We start from the raw sequence: 24,704 nt of genomic DNA, 5'->3' as shown, positions 1-24,704 counted from the left end.
TCTTCCTATCCCGTCTACTTTCCATTTGTTTTCTATACTGCCACCAGTATGTTCTTTCCAATGTGCAACTTTTATCATGTCACTCTTTTTCTGTTCAACATTTTAACAGCTTTCCTCTGTTCTGAAGTACAAACTCATCATTCTAGCATACGATGCCATTTGTTATAGCCCCTTGGTTTTCTGCCTCTTCTACCTGTCCTTGTCCTCTTCACCTGTGCCGCTCTGGATTTATTAGGCATCTTCAGTTTGTCATTCTCCTCCCTGAACTTCCATATTTATGTTCTTCTCTTTCAACATTGGCTCCTTACTCACCTCCCCTGGAAATTTCCTACTCATCCTTGGACTCATTTTAGATACTGGAAGCACTCCACGATGAAACCAAGTATACTACCCCTCTAGAATATTCTTCACAGTGTGAAGCAAGTTTCATTTCCATTTATTTTTCTCAATTCTTTTTTAAAGTATAAGATTTGTGAAGGTAGAGACTCAGTCATATTATATCCCATGTACCTAGCATGTTGGTTGTAACATGTGTAGGTTATATGAATGAGTAAAAAAATGAAACAAACATCAACAAAACTGCATAAGAGAGCTACCATGCAATAAATATGCTGTGCTTGCTGTTTGTCTTTTGTAAGAATGTGCTTCAGTGAATAAATAAGAAAAACTGATCCCAAGAAATCTCTTGATTAAAAAAAATAGACATTAAGTATTTATTCCCTATGAGTGGTGCATTGTATTTTCTATTCACAGTTTTTCTTCTGTGGAATATAGCACTTATATGGTTTACTCAACTGGAGCTTGTCTTTTATAGAGATGACTGTGAGGCTCATAAACATGGTTGAGGATCTCTGGAGGCTACTAGTAAAGTAGTTCACTTCCTAAGCCCCTGTCATCTCGGAGAGATAATTATTTGTATGATTTATGTGCTTGTAAAAAAAACTTTGTTCAAGATAACCTCTTCCAATCACTTTTATTATGTAATTGTCAAGATACCGTGAGATTTGGGACTTATTTCTGCCTGCATAGATCCTCTTTTGGTTTTCTTACAGGTCTGATAATTGATTTGATTTTTGATATATAGGTCAAAATGTTGCCTTTTTTCTTCCTTATATTAGTTCTGGACAATTTTATGGATAATCTGAGTGATTTGGTTTAGATTGTTGAAAGATGAACTGACTAGAATTTTCTGTTTTTAAAATGCCTAGCTTTTTACATTCTTAAAATATGATTTAGACTTCCACCAAATTTGAAATAGAAAGTAAAAACCCATTAAAAATCGTAGTTGGAACAAATTTATATAAAAATAGTTATTTGTACACATAAATGATGTTCAAATAAAATACTGGATTTACATGTAATAGTAAAAGATTAATGCAAAGCATTGTGCTATTTTGAATAAGAAGTATTTAAAGTAATGTAACAATTCATGCTCCTCAAAGAAAAAGAATCTTTGCTTTTATGGCTATTTTCCACCAAATAAAAGAAAATATCCCTAACAAATATTGTACACAATACATTGCATTTCAAAGGAACAATAACAAGCCATTTGCCGTTCAGTTTTATGTGTATCGTTACTCTAATTTGCTGCCAAAAGTATAAAAAGATGTTGGAAAATGCTATTAAAAATAACCTTCCTTTATGTTTTATATTACCCATGTTGAGTTTAATTTTTATTTTTGTTCTCTTTACATTTCTAATTCCAGACAAAGTTGTGTTATTGTCCTGAGTATGACATTATTTATAACAATCTCAGGCATCAAGGCTATATACAGTAATACTATTCTACATACTTTAAGTTAGTGGTTTGCTTTAAAGAAAGTTTTTTTGAAAAAAAACTTAGCAATTAAATCAAAAAGAATATTTTAACAAACTTCAATATTTAAATATAACAGTCTGCACCTCAGGGTGACATTAATTTGCTAATGAACCTATGACCTGTGTATTAAGGAATTGGAAGGTTTTCCATTATATTCAAAGGTAACAAATAAAACATCTTAGGCCATCACTTTCTATGTTCAGATACTGCAGAAAGTATTTGGTATTCTTAATCATTATATCTTAAACTATCCATATTTAATATTATATCCTGTATATTTCAGTTTTCTTATGTTTTTAAATTTCGATAAATAATTGATTTGTTTGTTGATAGGATGTAGACTCAAATAAGAGCTACCATTCATTCAGAGCCAAGGGTAAACCAGATGCTTTTCCTTAACATGCTTTCTAAACCTCCTATTTTCCTTCTGATAATAGATAATAGTGGTATATTAGTTTTACAAAGGAAGGGACTGAAATTTTGGTGAGGTTAAGTGACCTTATTAGATTTAAGAGAGCTAGTAAGTAGCAGTACTATGGCAGGGACAGCATTCTGATAATTTTTTGCGTTGATCCGGCTTCTTCCATTGAATAGTTCTTATTTCTGTTAACCCAAGAGGTAATAATTAAGACTATTGTCAAAGTAAGAAAAACCGTTTTTCATCACTTACTTAGCAAACGAGTCTAATCCTCACTACTAATTGCTTGTTTTTTTTTTGTTTGTTTGTTTGTTTGTTTTTTTGAGACGGAGTTTCACTCTTGTTACCCAGGCTGGAGTGCAAAGGCGCGATCTCGGCTCACCGCAACCTCCGCCTCCTGGGTTCAGGCAATTCTCCTGCCTCAGCCTCCTGAGTAGCTGGGATTACAGGCACGCACCACCATGCCCAGCTGATTTTTTGTATTTTTAGTAGAGACGGGGTTTCACCATGTTGACCAGGATGGTCTCGATCTCTTGACCTCGTGATCCACCCGCTTTGGCCTCCCAAAGTATTGGGATTACGGGCGTGAGCCACTGTGCCTGGCCTGCTTGTTTTAAGAAACATATTCAATTATAGTTAATCTCAATCTAGCTATTTTCCCAAATAATTTCAGACATTTATTTTTGCTAATGTAATTTTACTGATTATCATTAAGGATTTCTACATTTTAGAATAGCTGTAACCATGTCTAATTCCTGAATCAAAAGAGAGTAGAATAACTTTAACATTAAGCATAGAGGTAAATTTACTATGGAGTTACTTTTTTTATTGTTGGTTCTTAATAAATTATGCCTCTTTTATGGTTTTTCTGTCAAAATTTGTTGAAATTACCATAGACATCTGTACGTAACGTATATATATATATATATGCACTTATGATTAGTTGATTTCACTTTTTTGTGAACTACATACATAGAATACTTTAAAAATGCAAAAAAAATTAAATTCCAAATCTTCGGAAAGAAAGCTAGAAAAAAAATCTCCTGTTGGTGTTTGATAGTTGGCATAGCAACACTCGTCTTGCTAAAAACACATACCTGAAGCTGAGTAACTTATAAAGTAAAAAGTTTCTTTGGCTCACAATTCTGATGTCTGGAAAAGTTAAAAATTAGGCATTTATATCTGATGAGAGCCTCATGTTGCTTCTACTCATGGCGGAAGGTGAAGGGGAGCCAGCCTGTGCAGAGATCACTTGGTAAGAAAGGAAGCAAGAGAGAACAGATGAGTTTGTTTCCAGGCTCCTTTTAACAGCCAGCTATCATGGGAATTAACTGGGTGAGAACTCACTCAGCTCCAAGGGAGGACATGAGTTATCCTCCCCCATCACCCAAACACTTTCCATTAGATTCCACCTCCTACTTTGGGATCGAATTTCAACCTGAGGTTTAGCAGGACAAACATTCAGACCATAGCAATAACCAAAAATTCAAAATATTTCTGTAAGCAAAATTTTTAACCCTCACCTTACAACATTAGGCAAATGGTCTTCATTTAGTAAGTGATGGCAAACAAAAGCTAATTACTGCTCAGACATAGAGTTCTAAATAGATTACTTAATTGTATATGCATACACATATGGCTGACATTTATTTTTTCACACGGTAGGAAAGAATTTTCCTCAAAACTGATCAACACTAGTATGGTACTAAGTCAAACTTTGGCTATCTTAAATTTAGCATTCAAGGTTTCACTGTTTGTGTGAGACTACAAGGCTCAAGGCTTGTCATTGCTTGTAATTGTCCTGAGATCAGCATTCAATCCAGTGTGCTATGAGAGCGGCAGAAATAAAGGCATTACCTCAAGAATGAGGCCTGACAGCTGCACAAGCACATGCATCGCTATGAGTCTTTGTTGTTTTCTGTTTATCCTTAGGTGTGAGATATTCTCTTGTAAAGCTCTAAAATCTCATTTTGTGTGTTAAAAAAAAATGCCCTGGAAATATTTTAAGACCAATTGTTATTTGGAAATGGTAGGATAAAGGAGAACATTCCTATATAAATAACAACATTGGTCAATCTGGGAATGTGCGAAAATTTGGTGACATTGTCCTTATGGAACATGAATGACTTCAGTTTTGATGAGATCATAACAGTATGTGGTAACCTATAGGGGAATTCTGACCTTACATCTTACTAGCTGTAAGTCATTATAGGCAAGTCACTGAAACTTTCCTTAACTTTGGTTTTTGTTCTTTACAACATTAAAAATAATACATTAGCCAATTTAATAAGTATTCTGTAACACTCCATATTTATACTATTTCGTTTTCTAATTTCTTTTCAAAGGATCTTAAATTTTTTTTTGTTTTTGTTTTTGTTGTTTTTTTTGAGATGGAGTCTCACACTGTCACCCAGGCTGGAGTGCAGTGGCACAGTCTCAGTCCACTGCAACTTCTGCCTCTCGAGTTCGAGCAATTCTCCTGCCTCAGCCTCCCTGTTAGCTGGAATTACAGGCACCCACCACGACGCCTGGCTAATTTTTTATATTTTTGGTAGAGATGGGCTTTCACTATGTTGGCCATTCTGGTCTGGAACTCCTGATCTCGTGATCCACCCACCATGGCCTCCCAAAGTGCTGGAATTACAGATGTGAGCCACCGCACCGGGCCTAAAGTTTTTATACCTAACAAACTTTAAAAACAATACCAAAATATGCTAGAGAGCAAACTTCAACACTTCACAATAAATATCCCCTTCACCAATGCATCTAATCATCATAAAATGTTAATATATAATTCTGGAATCATACTCTGATGTTATATTCCAAATAGAGATAAAAATGGCCGCATTCTATTCTGTAATATGAATTTGTTAGGTAAGTAATACTCACCAATCCATAGCTTCACATTTACAAGGGAAATGGAAGACTCCAGTCATATTTATGTGACAATAGAACCTTGACCTTTTCACTATTAGTTTTATTTAAGCTAACATTTGTATTTATAAGCTATGCATGGGTATCTCCTCTGTAAGTTTCAGGCATCTGGTTAGCTGGTAAGCTTTATCTCTGATTCCCTATACATTTTAGTGTATTTCTCCGTACATGCATACCAGAATCGAGCACTGAATGCTAAGTGGCCCAGATTTCGCTGGCAGCCCTGTGATAGGACGTAATCAGCAGGTAGCAGAACACGATTGTTCTCTGTATTATAGGCGTTCTTGGAAAAGTTCCCAAGCATGTGTCATAGCCACTTTGTGCTCCTGTTCTCCTAATTCAGTTCAGCATTAAATGAGTTTGAAGAAGAGTCAGCTATGAATAGGTTAACCAGCCCCATCAAATATGACAGAATTAGAATGGCAGGTCCCACCAAGTCATGATGTGGTAGCTCACATGGAGAATTGTGGATGGAAAGTGGTTAGGTGTTAGGACGGATTCAAATAATATCACTTCCAAGTAATTCAATATGTAAGATTTCAACTACGTCATTTGTTAACTTTTATAAATTTGTATTATTAATAATATATTTTATTAACTGTCTTTAAGAAGATCAAAATACAATGTTATTCTTAGAGGATCTCTCCATATGGGACAGTGATACTAGTATATGAACATTTATGAGAGATAGCCTATAAATACATTATAGGCTACAAGAGATTTTGACTTGTCCTTCATTTAAGATTTTAGCATTGGCAGTCTAACAAAAACTAGAAGATCATTTATACCACTACCTACAAACAAATATCTGCCACTAGAACCAAGTAACTTTTTCAATTGGTCATCCTTTAGATTTTGACTCCTTAAGAAGACCATCATGTGTATATGGTATACAACATAAACATATTTTCATTGCTCCATCATTTAAATAAATTTACCAACCAATCTTTGGAACTTGAAATACATTCTTATGAGGCTGGAATGATATCATTTGTCTCCTTGAAATATTGACCAAGGAAAATATAACACCATGTCTTGTCATACCTAAATAAAAGAATAATTCTGTCCTTTCTACTGCCTACTATTCCTGGGTTAGAAAAAATCAGCACGATGGATGTATTAGTCCATTTTCACACTGCCAATAAAGACATCCCAGCGACTGAGTAATTTATAAAGAAAACAAGGTTTAAATCAGGGTTCCGAGTGGCTGGGGAGGCCTCAAATCATGACAGAAGGTGAAAGATACTTCTTACGTGGCCGTAGCAAGAGAGAATGAGAGCCAAAAAAAGGGTTTTCCCCTTATAAAACGATCAGATCTTGTGAGACTTATCAAGAACAGTATGTAGGAAACCACCCCATGATTCAATTATCTCCCACCAGGTCCCTTTCACAACATGTGGGAATTATGGGACCTACAATTCAAGATGAGATTTGGATGGGGACACAGCCAAACATATCAGTGGGTAAAATGCATGTTTAAGAAGCTGAACAGTACAACTCCCAGGTATATATAACTCCCTAAATACTTAATTCACTTCTGCAGTGAATAAGCCTTTATAAATGTACATTGTTGCTGTCTGGGGCATTTGACTCATGTATTTCAACAAATATCTATAGATTGCCTAATATGTGCCAGGCACCAAATTGTAATGGTGCTAGATGGCAGAAGTAATTATTGCAACTTAGCAAAATCAAGGAAATGGACTTGATAAAAATTGTATTGTATACCGAAGAGTAATGAGGGAATGTTCTTGAACTAGTGTTAAGTCTTAGTATTTAAAAAATATTGTTATGAATGTTTCCACATCCGTAATGTCTGTTAATGTGGTGATATACCATAGCTAATCAAAAAGAAACATAGAAAGGCAACTAGAAGATAATGGGTTGTCAAAACTGATAATGTTTGTTTCCGGAATAATGCAAGGTGTGACTAACTTTTATTTAAAAATGATTTCTAAATTATGATTTTATGTCTTCTTTCAAAGAATAATTTCAGTTAAGGGTCTTCTAATGTAAAAATCTTCCTCAGTAAAATATGTCCATCAGAAGGGACCTTGCCATTTCTTTCAATGGCTGCTTTGAGCAGAAAGAAGTCTGTGCAAATGAGGTAGTTGTCTACATTCTCAATAATACTCCCTTCAGCAGCTGGAGATCAGACCCTGAGCTACGGCTTTCAGAAGCTTTGTTCAGTGATGCCTGCATATGATAAATGTATTGGCATATTTGATGTACCATAGTTTCTCTATCATTCTTTGAAATTCTTGATATGAAAAAGTCCCTTCTGTTTTCTGTGTTACATGTCAAATTTGAAGAACGTCTCACTTGTATTTTGTAATAGGAGAGTATCATATTGAGAACATATTTTTTCTTAATCATTTGAGTGTATTTATCTTTTCTTATTTGAATATATTTATTTTAGCTGCTTTGAAGACGGTAAGCTAAATCTAATATCTGGACTTAGAATCACCTTCTATTGAATATACTAGTATGGATTTTACTTTCTTATTTCTTTTCCTGTCTACTAATTTTTGGTTGAAAATTGGGAATCATATATTATACAATTTGGAGATTTCCAGCCTGAACACTCATCTACAGCACCTTTTACTGGCAAGGATGTAGAGTTTTTTTCTGATATTTCCTGCAGCTATAGATGTAGAACTTGGACAGTGACCTTAGGTCAGAAAGCCACACTCAAGTAGAGTTTCCTTTGGATTCTCTCTACATTGGGTATTTTACAGTATCTTTAATTAGTTTAACTATTTTTTTTCACATTAGAATTGTTATTTGTGGAAGGCACATCCACCTCAGTTCTGTCATTGTAAGAAATATGTTCCTACTCTTTTGCTCTTATCCATAGGTTTCTCTCTATTCATTGGATGTGGACATCAAAACATCAGCAGGGGTGGAAATAAAAGATTAACTGTTATTAGTAACATTGCTGTTTTCGGGATTATCCCTACATCCTGAAAGATATCTGTATATTGAACCAAGCTGATTTCCCACAATTTTTAGGATGAATTACTTCCCAGAAATTACCATTGTTCTGCAATAAACTCCTGACAGGTGGATTGGCTTCTCCAGTCTGTAAGACATGACAAATCTTAGAGGGAAACAAACCAAGGATTAAATTCTGTTTGCCCTACTTCTAGATAAAGCAAGCATTTTTAGATTTAATTGCTAGGTCCATGTTTCATATATATATATTTCATTTTTCTGAAAGAGAACTGAAATTTCTAGTTTGTTTTACTTTTGTCTGATACTCAAAGTAAAAGTAAGTTTAAACTTGTGTGGTTAGTCATTGAATTAGTGAGTGACAGATCTAATTTCTTTTAATAAATACGCTTTTGGCTAAAACTTTATATTGAAAAATGAAAGATTAAAACATTTCTTTCTTTCTTTTTTAAGTATGGGAAGATACACTGCTGCTTTGGTATTTCCAGAGAAAGAGAAGCACAAAGATGCTGTTCTTGTGATTTTTCTGTTAGATCTCTATAGAGATTTTAAAAGGCAAATGTTAGGAATAAGAGCCCATGCCGAGGCAAGGTATCATAAAGGACATGGCTGATTCTAGCCATACAGCAGCTGTGAAAGCATCATTTGTGCTGCAGATAATAGTGTAGATCGTTACACAGACATTTTAAACCGCACTACCTATTATAATGAACACTGGATTTTAAAAAACAAATTAGTATAGGAGCTCTTTTACATCTCATGATCTATATAAACTTCATGACTTAATATCTCAATGTGGATGAAATGACTGAATAAAATTATAATTTTATACTATAGATTTTATTGTATTACTGTGTAAGATCTTTGATTTATTATGACAAACACAATACTCTTTTCATATATTTTGTAATAATATTTTAGAAAATGCCATCACCTGCAAAGACAAATATTTTTCAGAACTTCAAGATGTTTTAAACATTTTTAAAAACATAACTTCAAGAAAAAGCATTGGAATTGTCTCCTTTCACTTCCTACCCTCACTTCCAAGGATAATGGTCACTGGGGTACAATGAGCTGTGTTCATACAGCTCAGATTGAAACTCAAGTCGCAGTGCACTGCAGGCTCCTCACAGGGTTGTAGCTCTTGCACATTTTGGTCTCTTCCATCACACAGTAGCAACTCTTACAGCTGAGTTGGGAGAAAGTGAATTTGGGCTTTATCTAGCTTCATGAGACGCAAAAGGGATAGCCTCAGAAGCTTTGGAAGTATGCTACTGATAAGTATTAAACAGAAAACTTCATAAATCATCCTGTTTTAAAACTTAGTACAAACACTTCTCATAAGATATCCCACATGTGTATGCATAATACTTTCCTAAAAATTACAGTTCATAAAAGAGTATTCAGTTTTCTAATAGATTAAACAGATTGTGGAATTCTCTTTCCTGAAGAGGACTGTGGATCACCTGCACTATGGAATACATATAAGCATTTTTATATGCTGAATCCAAAGAGCTTTGAGTCCTAAAGAAGAATTAGTAAAAGGAAAATGTACAATTTAGCATTTCGCTATGTTCCTTTGTTTCTAACCTACTGATAATTTATTTAGACATGCATGCATGAGCCCAAAAATCTCTAGCACCAGATATAATCTTATATTGCCAGGGGTGCTCAAAAATAGGTGAGAATTAGTTCCACTATTAGAGAAAATCTGTAGATTCTCTCTGAAATACATATCAGCCTCATCCCACTCCATAAGCATCTGTTAGCCTTAGATTTATTATGAAAAAAATGTCTAATTTTAAAGTGTCTAAGCACCTGTAAACTCAAGTAGGTAAATTCTGTATTTTATATTAATAGGAATGTTGATTTTGAATGCTTAATAAAAATCCTGAAAGTGAATAATTTGTTTTAACGAGCAATTCCATAAATAGTTCAAATCTTTTAACAGAAAGGTGGTAGAATGATAGTCTTATAGAGTTTGCACATGTTGTTGGGTATGGTGAATAGCTGATTATTTTATACCTGCAAGATATAAAAGTAATCACCATTATATGGTAGAAATAAAACTACTAAAATATTACAGAAGCTCTTAGTGCATGGACAAAGTATCTGATATAGTGGAAAAATTCGATAACTTATCATCTTTATTTTATTTCATTTAAACATATTGCTATCCTGAGTTTCTTGAAAATGTGTTATTATTATCTACTTCCAAGTTCTAGGGAAAAAAAAACCATTTTGTTTACTCCCAGGTGGCTCAAATTTGATTTGAACTCACAGCAGAGTTTACGCTGATGAATAGCTTTTCACTGAACATGAATAAATTGAGAAATACAGACTAGTCAGCCATTTTTCCTTCATAATTTAAATTCCAGAGAAGAGTCATTTACCAAAAATAGAACACAAAGGGTTGTACAATTGATGAATTGCACCTGATGACTAGCTGAATTAATAAAACTATTAATGAACTAGACAGACATCAAAGCTGCTTTTTGGGTATCTATGAAAATGATGTTTTAAGTAAACAAACAAAAAATCAGCATTGGCATCAAAAAAGAGCAAGTGCTTTGTTCAGTTAATATGCAGGATAATATGATGTTAGAGTCAGGTTTTCAAACACACATTTTTTTTTTCTCACAATGTGAGTGGTTTTTTAAAATTCCTGAGTCTCTTTATTACTAGACATCTAGAACAATCAAAATTAAAAATTCAAACAGTATCATTCTCTATTAGAAAATGATATATATTATGGATATATCTTTTTAAAACACAGTATATATGTACATATATTTTAATACATGGGTTTACATGTTTATATATCAATTATTTATATATGCATACATGTATATATATTTTATATATATGTATGATATATATATTATATATAAATACTTATATATTTTAATATATAGGTTTATATGTTTATATAATACATAGGTTATTTTACATAAAACATAGACCATGTCTGCATAGATCTATAGATTGAAAATACATATTTATATATTTAAACATTCTTTAATTTTACAGGTCTCATGCCTTTAAAAGTTTCAGATTTCTACAAATATGTAAACATGATATTATATTCAGATGGATATAATTATTTAGGGTATTTTTTAGAGAAAATATTTCTATAAGTATTATAAATATTTCAGAAAAGTTTGGCTCTATAATAAACATTTAAATTTATCTTCTATTATTTTAATTCATTCATCGACTATTCCAGGTGTTATTATTGTAATGCTAAATATGGCCACGATTTATTCTTAATTTAAAAGCACTGAGTCTTTTAGAACATTAATCTTTTACTATTTGGCAACTAAACAGAACATTTTACTAGCCGTATTTTCATATATGAGAATAAATCATTGTTATACAATGAAGCTATTTATTTTCCATGCAGAACTAAATATTTTTCTACATTTGACTCTATTAATTTTTTTCAGTATTTGGTTCTGTCTTTTATTGTATATATTTCATTCTGTTTTAACTTAGAAATCTTACAAGTTAATAAGTTTTGGTGATTCTTAGTTGTGACTTCATGTTTACTTAAATTCGTGCCTTCTGACTCTCACTGAAGACAAAAATTTAGTCAAATGCTTTGAAAATCGCTCTTGGCAAATAAAAATCAAATGTTAGCTGTAAAAGGATTAACTTGATGTTGCTTCCAAGCAAATATAAGACATAATAGCCTGTTACTGGGTGGTAATCTTTTGAGCTATGTAAATAAAGCCTATAGGTTAGGACTGTGAGCTGTTCCATTGAGATTACTGAACTATGCTTTGTTTTCTGTAGGCCAGCAGACCCTGAGAATCTCTTTAGTTCTGAGATATTTCCTATGTCTTCTAATTAAACATGTGATTCAGCCCATCAAAGATGAGGCAATTTTCTTCCTCATTCAATAAATTGCAATCATTTCTATTTTTAAAGTGTGTAATCTTATGACCCTCTTGAAGCCATTTAACTTAAGTGCTAAAATAGATTTGTAGGTTTTGTGGAAATGAAACCTAAAGATATTATTATATCTGTTCTCTGTTCTGTATTTTATAATCCCTCAAGATTATTACATATTAGTGCAGGTATTTTCATGTGTTGAAATCCAGATATCAGTTGAACATTGTTTTTAAAATTGCATTTCCCACTTGAAAGGATAGTGATAGTATTCTTCTATCCTGTGCTTCAGGCCAAGTGATTTTTTTGAATTCTGTGTCTATGTGTGTGTGTTAAAAATAGCTCATTGCCATATAGATTAAAATACATATTAATTTTGTTAATATTTTGAAAATAAGCTACAAAATATGAAATAAAAAGGACTATTCAAGTTATGAAAATGATAATACGCTAAAGGACTCTTCAAAAAGAATGCCAATCAATTTTTTGTCTTATCGTTGAACATATATATGACTTGGATATTTGGCATTAACCTGCACAAAAATAGCGATATCCAGGCACACTTGATTTTCGACATATTTCTGAAGAGGATTACCAAGGAGAATATTCTTTGAGAATATATTGTGCTTGAGTTGTTGACCTTGATCAGCTCAAGTAAAAATTGTTGTTCTAACTTGCCTACCATTTGAAATATATTGAGTTGATTTTCAATCTTGTCTTTGACTCTATATGTAGAAAATAAACTGATGGCTTGAATTTGGAAATGACTTATGAGATGAAAAATATATTTTAGTATATAAAAATAACAGCAGCTTTAATGGAATTGTGGCTGATTGAGCCATATCTATTCTAGTCAGCTTAGAAACTCACTCTGACTTTATAAAACTGAATATATTCACATAAGAAGAAATTTGAATGCAAATATTTTAGAATTCTGTAACAGTTAAAGGATGTTTTTTGTCTACATTTATTTCAAATGATGCCAAAAGTATTTCTAAGTTATATGTGGTAAATTTTCAAAGACAGTAATTAAAATCAGATTGAAATATAGGGTGGATTTAGGGTCCAGGAAAAAGAGAGCAATAGTAAAGCTGGCCTTCATGAGGAAGTTATATACTTGGTAAGTTAGAGAATATAATTTAAAATCATTTTTTAATTAGGAAAATCAGAATTTACAAACAATGACAGTAGAGTAAGTGTTAGTTAAATAAAAATAATCACATCTAAAGTTTATTTCATGGTTCCTTTTCTTATTTCCTTTTCTTTCTTTCTGTGTTTTTTTCTGTCTCTCTCTATAGAGAAATAGACATTTAGATAGGTAATAGATAGATAGATACAGATATTGATTTGCATTATATATTCCTTTTGGAGCCGATGTAGTTGTTGACATTAATATATCCTGCTTACATTTGCTTCCCTGAAGTACTGGCTAATGAAAAAAAGAACAAGAATATGCATGTGACAAAATCAATCAAAAAATGTTTGTATGTAAGATTGCTTATTAAAGTAAAACTATACAGTATTAAGGGGTGATTAAGGCCACCGGCTCCAATGCCAGACTGCTTGGATTTGAATAAAAAAATCTCTACTCACTGAACATTTGACCTTAAGAACATTTCTTTGTCCATCAATGAAACTAAGAAAAGGGAGATAATTATATAATGATTATTATAGTCTCTAGCTCAGGAGTTCTTGTTAGTGTTCAATGAGATAATGCATCTATTTTGCTTGATAACTAGGATGTACTCAATAAGTGGTTGCTGTTATTTGCAGACCTCCTTTTAAATCTTGAACAAGCATTAGACAATCTTGGGAAAAGAATTTTATTTTCTAAGCCTAAATGTCTTTATTTTAAGCTAAGACAAACAACTATTTCAGGAGTATTGTAAAAATTAGAAATGAGAGGTAGGTAACTGATGTCTGTTACATACTCAAATAATTTGGTTTATTTATATTCTTCTTCTTTACTGTTATTATTTTGACTCTCCTCATTACTGTATAGAATAAAGATAATAGAAAACTGCCCACAGAACGTTGTTGGAAGTGGTTTCGTAGAGGAAGAGCTGCTTCTGAAAATTAGAAATAAAAGAATAATACTGAATATGGGTGAAAAAGGTAGGCGAATGGAATGATACCTTCAGAACAATAGATGGACAAGAGTTCAGAGGACAGTGCCATTAGCGGTTAGAGATATGAAAAGTTAAAGATTCAAAATAGGTTATTAAGTGGACAGAGAAAATTGGATCAAGAGAGCTAACATATTGGAATTTGAAGTGGTAATGCTAGTTTTAAGATTGTAAGCAGAAGCTGATCTAATAACCAAGCAGTGGAATGGTCTTTTTAGTTGTCTCCATCAGCATAAAGATTGAAGATTTATTAGACTCGCTTAGGGAATGCTAAAGCATCCACACATTTTTGAGCAGCAAGAAGGTAAATCAATAAATAGTGAAGTAGACTTTTTTTTTAGTTTCTTATTCCTTGATTGGCTAAACAAAATAAATTACTTATTTGATTCATGCTTATTTGCAAAGGGCAGACAGGTAATAGTGAATGCTTACTATATAATTTATGCAACTTTAAAAAATTCAAGGGTCTTATAAATATGAATTTTATGTTAAGCTTTTAAAGGTTATATTTGAATTACTGTAAAGTTTTGATTAAAAATTATTTGTTAATATTAAAATTATTCCACTATCTAAGTTTGTGACTTGAATTATAATATGTTGAATTGGGATTTTAAATAAATAAATAGTTTTTAGAGTAGAGTGCATGTTGTTTTCTATTTATTGTTGCAGTTAGTAATCTCATAAATTCCAAGATACTGGACCATATAAAATTGACTGATTTTTCATGTTTTACCTATAGGAAAATGTATACCATGAACTTGTCATTGTCTTTATTAAATATATAAGTACTCCATGTTTCTCTTAGGAAATGGAGTGTGTACAGCCATTAAGGCAGTAGAATTTCAAGAGTTAAATGGACTGTCCATCCAGATCTTTTTAGAAAAAGCTTTGTAATTGATGGTAATAATTATTGTGTTCTTCCAACATTTTCTCTTTATTTTTGGGGATGTTTAAAACTAATCTCACCTAAATCCTATTCTGAGCAAAGCTAAACTCAACTGAACACTGGACAAAATAGACAGCATGTTGTGAAAAGCTCATTCTTCTGAACACTTTAGCTTTCCCTCACTGAATTTTTTGTTCCTAGCACAGATATGATGCCTTCTTTTGTGTTGTATCAACAGCACCTGTTAAAATGTACTCTTAAATTTATTCTTAAAATGTAAATGAATAGTTTGATGGATGGATAGAACAGCGAATAGATTAATAAAACACAAAGGAAGGAGAACACCAATAAAATGGATAAACTCTAGCCAGAATTATAAGTAAAAATAAATGGACGATACAAATTGCCAAGATCAAGAACATAGATACTGGATCACTGCAGGCTCTGCAGGCATTAAAAGAATAGTAAATGATATCATGAATGCTTTAAGCCAATAAATGCTGCAATTTAATTTTGCAAATATTTGAAAAGGCTAAAATTACCCAAATCTCACCCAAGAAAAAATTGTTAACATGAATGCTCCCATAGCTGTGAAACAAATTTGGGGGCCCAAGTGGCTTCACTGATGAATTTGACCAAACAGTTAAGGGAAGAAACAGTGCCAGTACTACACTAATTATTCTGATACATCCTATGATAAGAGCTTTACCCTGATACCAAAACCAGAGATTTATAGTTCAAGAAAACTATTGTCTAATATCCCTAATGATCATAAATGCAAAATTGTTAATTTTATTATTTATTTATATAAAACATGTACACATTTTCAGAATATAAATAATATATGCATACATTGCAAACACTGAATTCATATAATTGAAGTATTCATCACCTTTAAATATTTGTCTTTTTTATGCTAGAAGCATTCAAACTATTTTCTTCAAGCTGTTTTGAAATATACAGTAAATTATTGTAAACTATAGTCAGCCTACTGATCTATCAAACACTAGGTGTTATTTCGTTTATAAAGCTGTTAGTTTGTACCCATTAATCAACAATTCTTCAACCCCTTCTACTCCCTACCCTTTCTGGTCTCTGGAAAACACCAATTTACCATCTAGCTTTATAAGATCTCCTTTTTTAGCTCCCACATATGATTGAGAATATGTGATATATGTCTTGCTTTCCTTGGCTTATCTCACTTAATATACTGATACCTGGTTTCATTAGTGTTGTTGCAGATAACAGAATTTCATCCTTTTTATGGCTGAATAATATTTCATTGTGTATTTGTATCACATTTTCTTTATCCATTCATACATTGATGGGCAATTAGGTTGATTCCATATTTTGGGTATTGTGAAGGGTGCTACAATAAACATGGGATGCGGATAATTCTTTGATTTACTCATTTTTTTTTCTCTTGGGTATATACTCAGTAGTGGAATTGCTGGATCATAAAGTAGTTGTAATTTTTGTTTATTGAGGAACCTTCACACAGTTGTCCATATTGGCTGTACTAATTTACAATTGCAACAACAGTGCGCAACGGTTTCCCTTTCTCCACGAGCATCAATATTCTTCTTTTTTTAAATAAATACCACTTTAATAGGGTAAAATATTTCATTATAGTTTTGATTTGCGTTTTTCTGATGATTAGTGAGGTTAAGCATTTTTTAAAAATATGTTTGGTCATTTGTATGTCTTCTTTGAGAAAAGTCTATTCAGATCTTTTGCCTATTTTGCAATTAGATTATTATATTTTTACTATTGAGATGTTTCAGCTCCTTATGTATTCTGGTTATTACCCTTTTGTCAGATAGAGAGTTTGCAAACATTTTCTCCCAATTAAGTTATGTCTTTATTTTATTGACTATTTCCTTTTTTGTGCAAAATGTTTCTAGCTTGATATAATCCCATTCAGCTATTTTTGCTTGTATTACCTGTATTTTTGAGGTCTTACACAAAAATTCTTTGCCCAGACCATTGCCCTGAAGCATATCATTATGTTTTCTTCTAATAGTTTTAGTGTTTCACGTATTCGGTTAAGGTTTGCAAGTCATTTTGATTTCATTTTTATATATGGTGGGAGATATGATCTAGTTTCATTCCTCTACCTGTGTTTATCCAGTTTTCTCAGAATCATTTATTGAAAAGATTGTCCTTTCTCCTGTATGTTTTTGGTAGCTTTGTTAAAAGAAAAAATGAATTGATGGTAAATGCTTAGGTTTGTATCTGGGTTCTCTTTATTCTGTTCTATTGATGTATGTGTCTGATTTTATGCTAGTACGATTTACTATAGCTTCCTCGTATATTTTGAAGTCATGTAGTGTGTTGCCTTGTTCTTTTTGTTCAGAATTGCTTTAGCTATTCAAGATCTTTTTGTGATTCCATAGAAACCATAGAAATTTAAAAATTTGTGTGAATAATGTTGGTATTTTGATAGGGATTGCATTAAATTTGTAAACAACTTTGAGCAGTACTGTCATTTTAACAATATGAATTCTTCAAGTTCATGAACATGAAATATCTTTCCATTTCTGTGTGTTCTCTTCAATCTCTTTCATCAGTATTTTGTAGTTTTATCCTATAGGATTTTTATATCTTTGGTTAAATTGATTCCTAGCCATTTTATATTCTTTGTAGCGACTGCAAATGGGATTGTTTTATTGATTTCTTTTTTAGATTGTTAACTGAATTAGTATTTAACTGCTACTGTTTTTTTTTTTTTTTATGTTGATTCTGTATCCTCCCACTGTACTGAATTTATTTATAAGTTCTAACTTTGTTGGATGTTATCTTTAGGTTTTTCTAGGTATAAGATCATGTTATGTGTAAACAAGACTAATTTGAGATTTTTTTCCCCAATTTGGATGTCTTATGTTTCTTTTTGTTGACTAATTTTTCTGGCCAGGACTTCTAGTATTATGCTAAACAAAAATGGTAAAAATGAATATCCTTGTTTTGTTCTAGATATAAAAAAGACTCTCACTGTTTCCCTATTCTGTACAATGTTAGTTGTGGGCTTGTCTTATACAGCCTTTATTTTCTTGAGGTATGTTTTTTCTACATTCAGTTTTTTGAGGATATTTACCATAAAGGATTATTGAGTTTTATTGAATGCTTTTTTTGGTATCTATTGAAATAATTGCATGGTGTTTGTTCTTGGTTCTACTATGATCTTTGAGTAGAATTGGTATTCTTTCTTCTTGAAATGTTCGGTAAAATTCAACAGTGAAACCAGAAGATTCTGGGCTTTGCTTTGTTGGAAAACTTTTTGTTATGCCCTCAATCTCATTACTTGTTATTGGTTTGTTGAGGTTCTCAATATCCTCATGCTTCAATTTTGTCAGGTTATATATGCCCAGGAATATATTCAATAGGTTTTCAAATTTATTGGTGTATAGCTGTTTCTAATAGTCTATTTTATTCTAAGTATAGCTGCTGCTCCTCCTCTTTTTTTTTTTGTTCTAGTTGTACGGAATATCATTCTCCCCCCATTCATTTTCAGGCTACATGTGCCTTTATTGGTGAAGTGGGTTTCTTGTAGGCATTAAATATTTAGATCTTGTTTTTTTTTTTTTTTAATCCATTCAACCACTCTATGACTTTTAATTTAAAATTGAGTCATATCTGTTCCTGGATGTTTATCACTTTGTCAAATTTTAAAATGTTTTATATTATTGTTTATTTGAAAAACTTTCCTTCCCCTCATTCTTGCTCAAATCCCTTTTGAACACCAATAATTCTGAGATTTGGCCTGATGAGGTTATTTTCTATATCTTGTAGCTTACTCTCTTTAATTTTCATTTTTTTCTCTAACTGCATATTTTCAAATAGCCATTCTTCAAGCTCAGTAATTATTTCCTGAGCTTGATCCATTCTGCTATTTAGGGCCTCTAATAAATTTTTTGGTTCAGCAAATTTATTTCTCACTTCCAAGATTTCTGTTTGATTAAAAAAATATATTTTTTAATAATTTATGTGAAACATTTCTGAATTATTTTTCTGTTATCTGGGAGATAACTGAGTTCCTTTAAAATGGATATTTTGAATTGTTGATCAGAGAGTTCACATATTACTGTCTTGTGAAGGTCAGTGATTGATTCATTGCTTTGTCTGTTTCTGGAGGTCATGGTTCCCTATTTGCTGTTATTTGATATAATGCACATCTATTAATGTGAATTACAAGAATATTTATTCCAGGCTTCTCTGTCTACCTTGTTTTATTTTTTTTCTGAACATATTTGCTTAGAGATTCTTTTTAACTTACCTGTTGATTTTCTTACTTCGTTCTTTTTATTTTCATTCATTATTTCTTTTCTCCTTTTTCTCCAGAATTTGTTGCCTTTTTTGCAGTAGACAGTACCTTAAACCCATGCTTGCCTCAGTTCTAGTAAGTAATTAGAGTATAGTCTGTCTGGAATGTGGGATATTCCAAAGACAATTTCCAGGTAGTGTGAGAAGGCTTGCTAGGTGTTCATGGCCAGGGGACCAGTGAAACACACCTGCTACAGCATGGTGGGCTGCTTAACAGCCACTCTGTCCTGGGGTCTCCTTTGACAGAGTTATAGAGCCGAGTTTCCAGGGCTGAGGATGGTAGTTCCATCTCCCCAGGTTGTCTTTGGATATCCTCAGGGATATTTTGCCCTTTAGGCACTCTTGATGCTTCTTTTAGATTGAGGAAAATACAGATATCCTGCCAGTGAATCCAAGGTAGTGGTAAGTCTGGTTGTCCATCTCAATCTCATTTTTAACAGTGTAGAAGCAATAAGTCGGGGGAAGTTTTCCACGCAGTTAGTGCCAGGCAAATTTAGAGGTGGGGTCAGGGATATTTGCTGGGTCTGTCCCACAGATCCTGGCAGACCAACAGATAATATGAGTATTCAGACACAGGTATGCAGTGTAAGAGCAGCTAGGAAACTGACTGGCATTAGTGGCCAAAGGGCAGCAGCCCCGAGAAGCTGGAGCTCCTTGCTTTTTATTCAGTGCAAGCATAATGCCAAGAGTCTGGGGCAAACACAGCCTGTAGGTAATTAACATTTATTGGTTCCCTGAAAGGGAATGTTGCATGGATGATCAAAGGTCCATTGCTGGTCAACATAAGTTAACAAGCCTGTTAAAGATAAATCCCCCTACACTCCCTGTACCTACTCATTGCCCTCTGCATCAGGGTTAGAGAACAGCTGACTTCAGCTATTTTGCCCTGACGATATGCAGAACCTTCCAACCTTTCAGAATGCCTGCTCCTTTCCCTATAGTTCCTCCCACCACTCTGACTGATCTCCTACAGATATTAATATTTGGTTCCTTTACCATATGCTCAGAGTACTTATACTCTTTTGTAGCCCAGGGAACTGTTTTCTCCCTGGTTTTGAATCCTGTGATATTGATGATAATAATCAACATTATATATTTGGTTTTGGTTTTCTGTGAGTGGCAGTAAAGCTAGCTTGCTTCTAGGCTGCTATTTTGGTACTAGAACAGAAATTCCTAACAGAATTTCAGCAAGCCAAATCCAATAGTGTATTAAAAGAGCAATGCATTATTACAAAATGGGGTTTATCATTAAAATGCATGGCTGATTCAATGTTTAAAAATGAAACATGGTAAAACTATACAAGAGCTGACAGAAAAAAATAGCCAGTGTAGAAAAGAACATAAACAACTTGGTAGAGCTGCAAAACATACTACAATAATTTCCCAATGCAATCACAGGCATCAGCAACAGCATAGAACAAGCTAAGGCAAGAATCTCAGAGCCTGAAGACTGGATTTCTAAAATACACAGTCAAATAATAATAGAGAAAAAAAATAAAAAGGAATGACCAAATCAATGAAAAACATGAAGCTATGTACAGAGGCAAAAACTATAATTCATTTTTGTTCCTGAAAGAGATGAGGAGAATGAAGCCAACTTGCAAAAAGTATTTTGGAATGTCATCCATGAGAGTTTTCCCAAACCTAGCAAGAAAGGCCAACATTCAAATTTAAAACTGTAGAGAAACCCAGTAAGATACTTCACAAGAAGATCATTTCCAAGACACGTAATTATCAGATTTCCCAAGGGCAAAATGAAAGAAAAAAAAGTTGAAGACAGTTAGAGAGAAAGGTCAGGTTACCTATAAAGGGAAGCCCATGAGCCTAACAGCAGACCTCTCGGCAGAAACACTACTATCCAAAAGAGACTGAGGGCCAATATTCAACATCCTTAAAGAAAACAAATTCCAACCCAGAACTTCATATCTTGCCAAGGTAAGCTTTATAAGCAAAGGAGAAATAAGATCCTTTTTAGACAAGCAAATGCAGAGGGAATTTGTTGCAACCAGACTTGCCTTACAAGAGCTCCCGAAGGAATCACTAAATATAAAAGGAGAGACCTTTACCAACCACTACAAAAACACACTGAAGTATACAAACCAGTATACTTTAGGAGCTTCACAAAGCAACCAGAAACATAAGTCTGCATAACAACCAGCCGACATCATGATGACCAAATCAAATCCACACATATCAATACTAAACTTGAATATAAATAGGCTAAATGCCTCCAATTAAAGGCCCAGAGTGGCAAACTGGATATAGAACCAAGACCCAAGGGTATTCTTTCTTCAAGAGACCCATCTCAAAGGCAGTGACACTCATAGACTCAAAATAAAAGGATGGAGAAAAATCTACCAAGCAAATGGAAAACAGAAAAAAAGCAGGGCTTGCAATCCCGGTTTCAGACAAAACTGACTTTAAACCAACAAAGATAAAGCACAAATAAGGGTATTACATAATGGCAGAGGGTTCAATTCAAGAGAAGATATAACTATCCTAAATATATATGCACTCAACATATGAGCACTCAGCTTCATAAAGCAAGTTCTTAAAGACTCTCAAAAAGACTTAGACTCCCATGCAATGCTAGTGGGAGATTTCAACACACCACTGAAAATATTAGACAGGTCATTGAGGCAGAAAATTAACAAAGATATTCAGGACCTGAACTCAGAACTGAATCAAGTGGACCTGATAGACATCTACACAACTCTCTACCCCAAAACAAGAATACACACTGTTCTCATTGCCATAGGGCATATACTCTAAAATTGACCCTTCAGCTGATAAACAACTTCAGCCAAGTCTCATGATATAAAACCAACATAAATATATCACCAGCATTCCTATGTACCAACAACAGTCAAGCTGAGAGCCAAATCAGGAATGCAATCTCATTTAAAATTGCCACAAAAAGAATAAAATACCTAGTAACACAGCTAACCAGGTAGGTGAAGGAGCTCTAGAATGAGAAAAATAAAACACTTCTCAAAGAAATCAGAGATGACACAAACAAATGAAAAAACATTCTATTTCATGGAAAGGAAAAATCAATATTGTTAAAATGGCCATACTTCACAAAGCAATTCACAGATTCAATGATATTCTTATTAAATCATAAATGACATACTTCACAGAACTAGAAAAAAAAATTCATATGGGACCAAAAAAGCCTAAATAACCAAGGCAATCCTAAGCAAAAAGAAGAAAACTAGAAGCAGCATGATACCTGACTTCTAACTTTACTACAGGGCTACAGTAAACAAAAAAAAAAAAAAAAAAAAAAAAAAAAAAAAAAAAAAAAAAAAAAAAAAAAAAAAAAACAGGTATACAGACCAATGGAACCACAAGCCTAGTAATAAGGCCACCCTGCTACAGTCATCTGATCTTCAACAAAGCTGATAAAAGGAATGAGGAAAGGACTCCATATTCAACAAATGGTATTGGGATAGCCAGCAGAAGATTGAAACTAGACCTCATATATAAAAATCAATTCAAGATGGATTAAAGACTTAAATGTAAAGCCCAAAACTGTAAGAAGTCTGAAGACAACCTAGGCAATACCATTCTAAATATAGGAATGGGTAGAGATTTCATGAAGAAGACATCAAAAGCAATTGTAACCAATGAAAAAATTGACAAATGACAGCTAATTAAACTAATGAACTTCTGCACAACAAAAGAAAGTATCCATAGAGTAAATAGATAACCTACCGAATGGCAGAATTTTTTTTCAAACTGTACATCCAACAAAGGTCTAATATACAGCATCTATAAAGAACTTAAACAAATTTACAAGCAGAAAACAACCTCATTAAAAAGTGGGCAAAGAACATAACAGGCATTTTTCGAAAGAAGACATACATGCGGCCAACAAACATGAAAAAACCTTAACATCAGTGATCATTAGTGAAATGCAAATCAAAATCACAATGAAATAACATTTCTCATAAGTCACAATGGCTATAGCCAAAAAATAAAAAAAAAAATTACAAATGCTAGTGAGGTTGCAGTAAAAAATGAATGCTTATACACTGTTTTGGGGAGTGTAAATTAATTCAACCATTGTAGAAAGCAATGGTAGACTGGCTAAAGAAAATATGAATGGAATCCTATGCAGCCATAAAAAAGAATAAGATCATGTCATTTGCAGAAACAGAAAACCAAATCCTGCATGTTCTCATATGTGGGAGCTAAATGAAGAGAACACATGAAGGAGAACAACAGACATTTTGACCTCCCAGAGGGTGGAAGGTGGGAGGGAAAGATTTAGGAAAAATGACCAATTAATACTAGGCTTAATACATGGGTAACAAAATAATCTGTACAAGAAATCTCAGAGATAGTAGTTTACCTATATAACAAACCTGCACATGTATCTTGAGCTTAAAAAAATTGTGATTCATCATATTAACAACCGATATATATGCAAATACAAAAATTTTATGAATAGAGATTATATACCTAAAAGTAAACACTAAAAGTGTAAATGTTCTGGAAAGATAAAATTTTTTTATCCTTGGGTTAAGCAATTTTTTTTTTTTCAAACAGAGTCTCGCTCTGTTACCCAGAGTGGAATGCAGTTGTGTGATCTCAGCTCACCGCAACATCTGCCTCGCAGGTTCAAGTGATTCTCCCGCCTCAGCCTTCTGAGTAGCTGGGACAACAGGAGTGTCCCACCATGCCTGGCTAGTTTCTTGTATTTTTAGTAGCTATGGTGTTTCACCATGTTAGCCAAGATGGTCTTGATCTCCTGACCTCCTGATCTACCTGTCACGGCCTCCCAGAGTGCTGGGGCTACAGGCATGAGCCACCAGGCCCGGCAAGGTAGAGCAAATATTTTTAGATACAATATGATAGCAAGACTTACAAAAAAAATTACAAATTTTTTAAATCAAAATAAAATTCCAGCAATTTAAAAGGCAGTTTTTAAAATATTTATTTTTAGTTGACAAAAATTATATGTTTTTTTTTTTAATTTTAAATATTTTTATTTCTCCAAATTTGTTATTTATCAGGAGTGACTGAAATAAAAAATATAATTGAGTCCCATCATCATCATGGAAATGGCTTTAAGAGAAAACTGGTCAGATGAATATTATTGCTTCCCATTTTCAACCAGTAAATAGTTACAGATAAACTGACAGCCAGGAGTCTGCCGAGAATGCTCAAGATACATTATATAATACAACATGCCTGTTCACAGGGGGAAAATTCCCAGAAAATAACTTATGTGTATTTCTTGATTTCATCATACAAGACAAGTACAAAAGCACCACCCATGCCTCTGAGAACATTGGACCATGCACCCTTGAAGAAAGCTTTGCCTCCTTCATCACGAGCAATCTTCCTCCA

The 24,704-nt window shown here is 33.1% G+C and overlaps 2 protein-coding genes across 46 annotated transcripts in view; one reads left to right on the top strand and one right to left on the bottom strand.

Annotated features, from left to right (window-relative positions):
* The window catches only part of PTPRD (protein tyrosine phosphatase receptor type D), a 2,344,803-nt gene that overhangs the window by 475,982 nt on the left and 1,844,117 nt on the right, over nucleotides 1-24,704 (top strand). The window lies entirely within an intron of this gene.
* Nucleotides 13,960-24,704, bottom strand: part of LOC108314920 (ADP/ATP translocase 2-like) — an 11,569-nt gene continuing 824 nt past the window's right edge. Inside the window, exon 2 of the mRNA XM_037744079.1 lies at nucleotides 13,960-14,083. Coding sequence (XP_037600007.1) covers nucleotides 13,960-14,083 — 124 coding nt within the window. The remainder of the gene's footprint in view (nucleotides 14,084-24,704) is intronic.

Source organism: Cebus imitator, unplaced genomic scaffold (genome assembly GCF_001604975.1).
Source record: "Cebus imitator isolate Cc_AM_T3 unplaced genomic scaffold, Cebus_imitator-1.0 Scaffold164, whole genome shotgun sequence".
Taxonomy (NCBI): Eukaryota; Metazoa; Chordata; class Mammalia; order Primates; family Cebidae; genus Cebus; species Cebus imitator.
The sequence above is the reverse complement of the archived record's forward strand: the minus strand, read 5'-3'. Positions and strand labels throughout refer to the sequence as shown.